Consider the following 8685-nt stretch of genomic DNA (forward strand, 5'->3'; position numbering starts at 1 on the left):
CACATCAGAAAAAGCCTTTATCTGTCACCCTGACACGGCGTGGGGGCACAGGGTTGTTAGCTCCCCAAGGGTAAGACCTGGGTCTGTTCTCAGTGATGCCTTGGCATAAGAAGGCATTCAAATGAATATGTAGGGATACATTCAGTTATTCATGAAGTTTGAATTGCCTGGAAGGCCACCCCCCAGCTATCTAGGCAGAGTACACACTGGACAGGGCCACCCCACTGTCCCCTTCCCCCCAACACTATCTACCAGACCACACTGGAGGCTTCTCTTGTGTGATTGGGTCTTTCTTGTTCCCGCAGGAAATTCCGTGTGCAGGGAAGGGTGCCTTTTCGAGAGAGGACCTCCCCCTACACAAACACACACACACACACACACACACACCCCTACCTCAGGTGGTAGGGGAAGGACAGCAAGATGGCCCCCTCCCCCGCTCTGCCAAGGACCTGTTCTGGGGGCAAAGGGGGAAGTCAAGGATCATTCCCTGTAAACAAGAAAAACTGGAATTCACACTGAACTCAGAGAGGGTTTGCTGGGGCCTGCAAGCCATGGCCTGCCCCAGCCTCTAGGCAGGCGGTGGGGCTCTGCCTCCTTAGTTCCCAGGCTGATGAGGCAGGCCACCGCCTCCTCACCAGGTTTGTGGCCTCTCCTCTGCCAAGGGCAGCCATGGGTGAGGAGGGAGCGAAGCCCAGGACAGAGGGCAGAGGGGGAAAGGGCGGCAGGACGGACAAGTTGTTGGCCAAGGCTGCTAATTCTAAAGTGCAGAATTTAAAAGTCCTTGCTATTTCTCACCAGTATATAGTGTAAGTTGTTCAGCAATCACATGCCAGGTGAAAAGAGCCCAGTAACCTGGTTCAGGCAGGGATAGCAATGAAGGCCACCCTTTCCTTACTGGGCTGTTACTGCAGCCAATGGAATGCCTGTACCCTATGGGGCAGTTGCAGCAGTGGGTGTGTGATTATTAAATGCCAATCCAATGCTTGGTCCAGAATGGAGAAAGTGGGACTAATAAATCCTGGACAGGTGCTATGTGGGCTGTGGCCCCCTCCCCAGGTAGGCTGAAGTAAGGCAGGTCCAAAGGGGTGCTCAGCTTGCACGCTGTCCTTCTGGACGTCCCTGGAGTCTGCAAAGTAGGGAGGGGTGAAGAGTCCTGTTTCCCAAGGCCCCACTGGAAGGCTGGGCAAAGGTGGGGGTAAGCCTTTTTCTCTTGGGAGGAGCTGAGTGATTTGGAAATGTGGCCAAAGGGTCTCTTTACACAGAGAGCTTCTGGGTGGACTTATCCTCAGGCAGAGTGCTTCTCTTCTGGGTCCCTCTTATTCTGGGGTGCAAAGAGAAACCACGACCTGAAGACAACACTACCCCTCCACCCTCAAATTCCAAAGGAACTCAGTCTTCTGACTCTGGGCATTCTCAGCTTAGACTTGACTGCTACGTGGCTTCCTTGGGGGGCAGCCCACCCTCCAACACATATCACCAAGGTAAAGAGAGACTAGAGATGCAAACTTAAGACCTCAGACACAGAAAACTCCTTTTCAAGCGGAACCCAGAACACACTTTACATGTGGCTCCTTTCTGGTTGTAAAAAGACACCAAAATTGAGTTTGATACGTTTATATTATAGATATAATACATACGACATCTAGCATGAAACTTTGTGTGTTCCCCCTCCCCCCAACGAAGAGAAGTCCACCCCTGTTCCCAGCCACAGTGCACAAACGGCTGGAGGTGGCTTTCTTTCCAGACCCAGAGTCAGGGCCTTTGGGGGTGGGGGTGGGCGGGGGAAGAGGCCTGTGCGCAGTCTCAGCTGGAGGAAGCCAAGACCCACAAGGACACCCTTGGACCACTGTGGGGAACAGTAGAGGCCCACTTCATTTCGCTGGTCCTCCGGGAGCAAAAGAAAAAAAAAAAAAAAACCAAAATCCCTAAACCAAAAAGGAAAGAGAGCCTCAGCTTCTTCCCCCAGCCGCCAGCGAAGAGTCTCATTTTGGCAAGAATCTGAGCAAAACCAAAACAAAACAAAGGACCAAATAAAATGGTGGTTTAGCATAGACGTGAACATTGACATTGCACAAGGCACCGCTGGGACACAGAGACCAGATACAAGTGTTGATATCGGATGATAAAGCAAAATATTTGGGAAGCTTGTCATAACTCCAGTCCCTCTGGGATGGATCGATTGTGCTTCAAGTTCCTTCAGCAACAGCGGCTGGCGACATACAGTACACACAAGGCTGATGGTCCCGGTGTCCTCTCCTTCCCTATCCCCAAGACCAGAAACCTGGGTCTCCCATTACCCCCTTAACCACAAGGCTTACTTACAACCTAGCTTTCTGGTCTGACTGGGGGTGGTACCCCCCTCCATGAACTCACCCAGGAAACTTAAGCCTGTTGCAAGCTGAGGTGGGGGGTGGAGGTGGAAAAGCAAGGAACTAGGAACCCTCCACCTCCAAGTAGCTGGGGGGGGGCACTCTTAGACTTAAATTCCCAACTCCTTAAGTCCCTCCCCTCTAAGGACCGGGACTGAGGGGCCGCTGCAGAGCGCTGCCGGGATCTCAGCTTCCTGAATCTTCCTCCTGCCCTGGGCCTGCACCCTTCATTCTCTCGTGGGGGGCCTGTTGCAGCCTCGGGGGAGGCAGGAATCCTCCAAATAAAATATCAAGGCACATGTTTGCTCCCCCTACTCGGTAGGAAAAGGAGCGAGTTTTGAGTATCCAAGGCACAGGGTTACTTCCTTAATACTAGAATGGCCGGGCTCCCAGCTCAGCTCCGCGGTAAAGTCTCCCCGTCTCAAGGAGAAACCAACGGCCTGACTCCCACATCTTAGACACACCGAGTCCGGCTCAGAGGAAGGGAGGGGACACGCGGAGTAGGCCAAGCTTTCAGACGACACCGGAATCTCCTAGTCCTGGCTTTCAGGGCCGGGGCAGTCTGGAGATCCAGAGACCCGAAATCATTCTCCGAGTCCCCGGCCAGGGGGCCGGCCCAGGGCGGTCCCGCAGCCGCGCGCCTCACGCGCAGTTGCCCATGGCCTTGACCAAGGAGCTCTCCGGCAGCTGGCGGAAGATGCCCCGCAGCGTGTCCAGTTCACGGCTCAGCTGTTCCACCCGCTTGCGCAGGCGGTCATTGTCACTGGTCAGCTCCAGCACCTTCTGCTGCGTCTCCACGTTGCGCTGTTTGGCTTTATCTCGGCTCTTGCGCACCGCGATGTTGTTGCGTTCCCGCCGCACCCGGTACTCGTTGCTGTTCTTGTCCACCGACTTCTTGGCCTTGCCCGCACCGGCACCGCCGCCACCGCCGCCCGTGCGGAGGTCAGGGTGCGTGCCAGCCAACCCCTTGAGAGCGCCCCCCGGACCCGGCAGGCCCGCAGCACCCAACGCGGGTGCAGGGTGTGGGCTGGGCACGGGCGTGGGCGGTGGCGTGGGGTGGCCGGGCTGCAGGTGCATGGTGGTCTGGCCGCAGTGCGCGATCTGGAACTGCAGGTGTGGGGCGGCCAGGTGCGCGGGAGACGCGTGCGGGTGCGGTGGCGGAGGCGGCGGCGGGGGCTGGTAGGGGAAGAGGCCGGCCAGCGCCAGCTGCTTCGCCTCGTCCTCCTCGCGGGGCTCCTGCTTGATCACCAGCGGTCGCAGCGCGGGCGCCCCGACGCGCTCGTACAGGGGCTCCAGCCTGCCGTCCAGGTAGCCGGCCGCTGGACAGCCGTAGCCGGGAGGGGGCCCGTGCGCCCCCGCGGACATGACCGCGCCGCCGGGGCCCGCCGGGGCGCCCGGGTAGTCAAAGTCGCTGCTGCCACCGGCGGGGCCCGCGGCCGCCTTGGCCTTCTCCTGCTGCCGGTTGTGCTGGAAGAGGTCGGCCAGGAACTCGTCGTTGAAGGCGGCCGGGTCGATGTAGGCGCTGATGTCTATAGACGTCTCGTGCTCGCAGATGCCGCCCAGCGGCTCCGGGGCAGCAGGTGGGGCTGGGGGCGGCGCGGGGCCCGCGCCCCGGGGAAAGCCGAAGGCGGCGTTGCTGGGCGCGTGCGGGGGGCTCTGGAGGTGGCTGCTCATCGGGGGCCGCGGCTCCGCCTCGTAGAAGTCGGCCGACTCCATGGAGGAGTTAGAGTTCTCCCGGCATGGCGAGCCTCGGCGGCCTCCAGCCTGCGCGTGGCGCCGCTGCTGCCGCCGCCCACCCAGAGCCCCAACTAGCTCGCGCCCGCGCAGCTCCGGGTCGCGAATGGCCAGGCCCGCGCGGGACCCGCTTTTATATGGGGTCGGGGCATCGCCCCCTGGTGTCCAAGCGGGTCTCGGACCAAGGGCGAGGGCAGGAATGGTGCCTACTGGGTCTTAGAGTCCGCCCCTCTGTGTGTGCCTCTCCGAGGCGGAGAGTGGGGCGGGAGCACAGTGCTAGAGGAGAGAGGCGGTGGCGCAACGCCCACTGCCTCCTGCGCTGCAAGGCAACCCGGCCTGCGCTGAGCCCCACCCTGGCGGCGCTGTCGCCCCCGCACACACGTGGTCCGTGGCTGGGCGCCCCTCCTTTAAGCTTCCTTAAGTCACCCACTTCCAGCCAACGCTAAGGAGCCCGGGAGCATCCAGAGGCCGAGCAGGGAGGGGTAGGGGTAGCGGGTGGAGAGAAATTGTCAGTCTTGAGCTACTGTGGTGCAGACTGGTCTTAAAAGCTAGGACTAGGCCTGTCCCCAGCTGTGGATGAGAGCAGAGGAGCGGGAGGTTGGGGACTGCTTTGGACCAGCAACCTAGCGCGCACCGCCGAGTGGCGAGGTCCATAGCACTGAGATTGTGCGTCTTTATCTCTGAACTCCAGGCGACCCCACTGATTTCCAGGCAGAGCACCTCTTCCCCGCCCAGCTTCTCTACCCCGGGGTCCCACGGGATCTTCAGAGCAGGGCGCTAGGACCCAGCAGGGAGCGGAGGCGGCCGCTAACCCGGGAGCCTGGAGGACCTGGCCGGTCCGTCCGCTCTGGCTGGAAAACTTTCTTTTTAATTACGTCTCCAGGTCAGAGTGCTAGGATTGCTAGACTTAAAAGGCGGGTGCTGCTACCCTGTGTGGAGCCTCTGGTCAAGTGTTTGGGTCCCCCCTCCCGCCCCCCGGGACTGGCGGGTGGGTCCTCCGAGACACGCGGAACAGGACACTAGGGCAAGCGCGCGGGGGCGGGGAGAGGACAGGGTGTTGGAGAGAGAGCAGGGTGTGGGAGAGTGAGGAGGTGAACTTGACTCCAGGAGCGTGATCCCCAAGCGGGACCCATAGTCAGGGGCCTGAAGCCACGGTTTTCTTTCCCTACTGTCATACAGGTGGGCACTAATCTCCATAGCCCGAGTGTCCAGTTCCTGGCTATGGAGTCTGAGCACCCATTGGGAACACCCTGTCGGGTCCTTAAGATCCTCCCGCCGCCTGCAGTCTCTCAGTTGCGGGTAGGAGTTTGCCTGCACAGGCTCCCCAGCCACGTGGCGTCCGGTTCATTCTCCACCTGGATCGCGGCCGCGGAGGTCGGGGGCAGTTGGGGCCTGGTGAGCACCCGTCTCTCCTTTTTGCACCCTAAGCTGAGGCCTGACATCTTCCCGAGCCTCGTTTGTCTGCCTTCCAGGCTGGGGGGGGGTCCCTTTTTTGAGACTCCAGGGTGCGCAGGTTAAGACCCCCCTATGCAATAGCAATAGTCCTCTTAGCCCAGGAAAGGCGCTGCTATCCGCCTTGGAGGCTCAAGGAGGCGCGACTAACAACTCACTCAGTTGGGGAGGCCCTCTGTGCTTCCACTGTGGTTACAGTAAAGAACCGACCTCGTCTGGAGGACGCATCCTGTACTTTAATCAAATTCCCATTCAACGTATTCTCGGTGATTAATGGCCCAACTGCTTCATTTTCGGGCCAGAGCGCATAAACAAGATATTTTTAGCTTGATGCTTTTGAAAGGAAAGAGTAAAAAGCAGATACACTAAATAAATAACTTGGTGTGAGTGGAGCATCGCTCCCTGGGCCAGATGCGCGACCCGTTTATGTACCACGCACCTGTGGCGTGTCCCCTGGAGAGAAATCCTGAAAAGCCAAATGGGATCTTCAGCTTTCTACTAAGCTAAAAATAATGTTTGTTTGTTTGTCTTCCCCCTGAGGGGAAAGGGAACGCTGTGAGAAAGTTCCTAGCTCGGAGAGACATAAGCAGGAGGCTGACACCAGACGTATCCACGGTTGTGCTCAATTGTGCAAGCGCAGGAATTTAGGGTTGGAGGAAGCTGGAGCACAAGGAATACAGTCATCAACAAGGAAAGGTGTGAGGTGAGGGATGGGGAGTGGGGCTCCCACCCCAAACCCTGCAGCTCCTGAATAACTGACAAGATTCTTTTACCTTTCTCAGTTGGGGGGGACGACGACAGACATGTCATATTCAGTCAGCTGGTAAGAAGAGGATCATAGAGGAGACACCAAAAGAGCAGGGGCCAAGCCATCCCCATGAAATGGTCCCATGCGTTGGTGATGGAAACGGGGATTAGGGCTATAGATGATACCATGGAGACACCCAGCCCCCCCTCCAATACTGGGCTCTGGAGATGGCAGCCAGCCACTGACTTGGTCTCAGATTTCCAGCCTCTAGGGGAGTGAGGATCGACCATGTATCTTTACAGAACTCAGTTTGTAGAACCCCACAGCGGCAGACTGAAACATGAGGTGAGAAAAGCTTCCTGGAGGAGTGAACCTTGGAGGTATTTCCTGAAACAGGCAGGAATTCGCTGGAAGGTTAAGGAAGGAAAGCCTCTTTTTTTTCCCCCCTTGAAGGAGGGAACAGCAGGTGCAAAGGTGGAGAGGCTTCCGCACAGGCCCTGTGCCGGTAACAAAGGACAAGGTGTTTGACAGGCTGGAGTGTGGGCGAGCTAGGGAGGGGCCTAGATAAGACTGGATCCACAGACAGGGTTGGGTTGATGGCCAAGGCCATACTAGGTAAGGGAAAGAAGGCTTTATCTCAGAGGCATTTATCCTCTGGTGGCTGCTCTGGGTGCTTCTTTGTCCCATTTGGGTTCCTGAGAGGTCTACTCTGGCTGAAATGGAGAGGGGCTTTTATTTAGGTGAGAAACTATGGAGACTACATACCTGTAATCTCAACACTCTAGAGGCTGAGGCAGGAGGATTACAGGTTCATTGACAGTCTAGGCCACACAGAAAGAACTTGTTTCAACCTACTCCTCCAGGTATGAGGAGCTACAGAGGCCCTCTAGGACGGGCACAGAGGGCAGGACCTATTTAAGCAAGATGCCAGGCTTCTGACTGGAGTTGCCATCTTGGGACATCTCCAAGCCCCTGGAGGGCACTGGCCTGAGTTGTGGCGGAGGGAGTGTTTTTTATCCATCGTTTTTTAGTTATTGGAGAAGCTACAGTAATCACCCAGTAGATTACAAGCCCTATCTCACCAGGAGGCCCTGAGTGAATGAGGGGCTCCATTAAAATCCTAGCTGAGAGCCGGGCAGTGGTGGCGCACGCCTTTAATCCCAGCACTCGGGAGGCAGAGGCAGGTGGATCTCTTTGAGTTCGAGATCAGCCTGGTCTACAGAGTGAGTTCCAGGACAGGCTCCAAAGCCACAGAGAAACCCTGTCTCGAAAAACCAAAAAACAAAAAAAATAAAAAATAAAATCCTAGCTGAGTGACCTTAGACAAGTTACGGAATTTCTCCACGTGCCTGTTGTAGGACATGTGGAAGGATGAGGGAGAACATGCTGAGCTCCATTTGGGCATGCTGTGGATGCTGATGGATAAGACCCTCTTGCGCTGTTCTCGGCCCTGTTGGCTTCTAGTAGCATACACTGTGAGGTTCTGTTTTCTCCAGGTTCTGTCACATGGAGGAACTGACTTTGGCATGGTCAGGGGATGCCTGGTGTGGTACTGTGCCGGGTTTCTCAGCCCGATCTTAGGAAACCCATGTGAGGTTATTCTCTACCAAACACCCCAGCAGTGATTTGTCTGCTAGGAAACATAACTGTGGATGCCACATAAGATCATAATTATGCGATAGATAAAAAATATCCTGAGTTCCTGAGAATCAGTGTTTCCTGTTTCTTCTTCCCATCCACCAACTACAGCACGCGTGTGATTTCTCCTGTTGTTTGTGTTATGTTTTCCCTTGACTCCAAGCGGTGAGATAAGTAAAAGCAGACATTAGAGATTCTAGAAGAAATTCAAATCAAACTGCAGAAAAGTTTTAAAAATTCATTGTTAGTTTTGTTTAGCAAATTGAGAGAGAAGTTCTTGATACTTTTTTGCTGTAAGGCTCCTTGATGGGCCCCAGAGCTCCCATCCAGCAAGGAGCCCTGATTAAAGCAAAAGCTGGGCATGGGCACCTCTTCTTCATGTGCCTGTGTGACCAAGATCCATGGTACAAGTCGCAGCCCCCATTTCATGTTTTATTAAATTCCCACTCAGTCAGAGCTTGCTGATACGTGGCTATAATCTAAGCACTTCAGAGACAGAGGCAGGAGGATCACAGATTCTGTACACTCACCAAGAGTTGAAGACCTATGAGGCTACACAGTGTGTTTCAGGCCAGCCTGGGTTCCATAATGAGACTGCCTTAAAAAAAAGCCAGGCGGTGGTGGGGCACACCTTTAATCCCAGCACTTGGGAGGCAGAGGCAGGTGAATCTCTCTGAGTCTGAGGTCAGCCTGGTTGGTCTACAGAGCAAGTTCCAGGACAGGCTCGAAAGCTACAGAGGAACA

At 56.2% G+C, this 8685-nt stretch overlaps 1 protein-coding gene across 1 annotated transcript; it reads right to left on the reverse strand.

Annotated features, from left to right (window-relative positions):
- Positions 1 to 1598: 1598 nt before the first annotated feature.
- On the reverse strand, positions 1599 to 4215 carry Cebpa (CCAAT enhancer binding protein alpha). The gene has a single exon (XM_005368425.2). It carries the CDS (start codon positions 4083 to 4085, stop codon positions 3012 to 3014), a length of 1074 nt encoding a protein of 357 aa, XP_005368482.1. The 5' UTR covers positions 4086 to 4215; the 3' UTR covers positions 1599 to 3011.
- Between the last annotated feature and the right edge of the window lie 4470 nt (positions 4216 to 8685).

Source organism: Microtus ochrogaster, unplaced genomic scaffold, assembly GCF_000317375.1.
Source record: "Microtus ochrogaster isolate Prairie Vole_2 unplaced genomic scaffold, MicOch1.0 UNK32, whole genome shotgun sequence".
Classification (NCBI taxonomy): Eukaryota; Metazoa; Chordata; class Mammalia; order Rodentia; family Cricetidae; genus Microtus; species Microtus ochrogaster.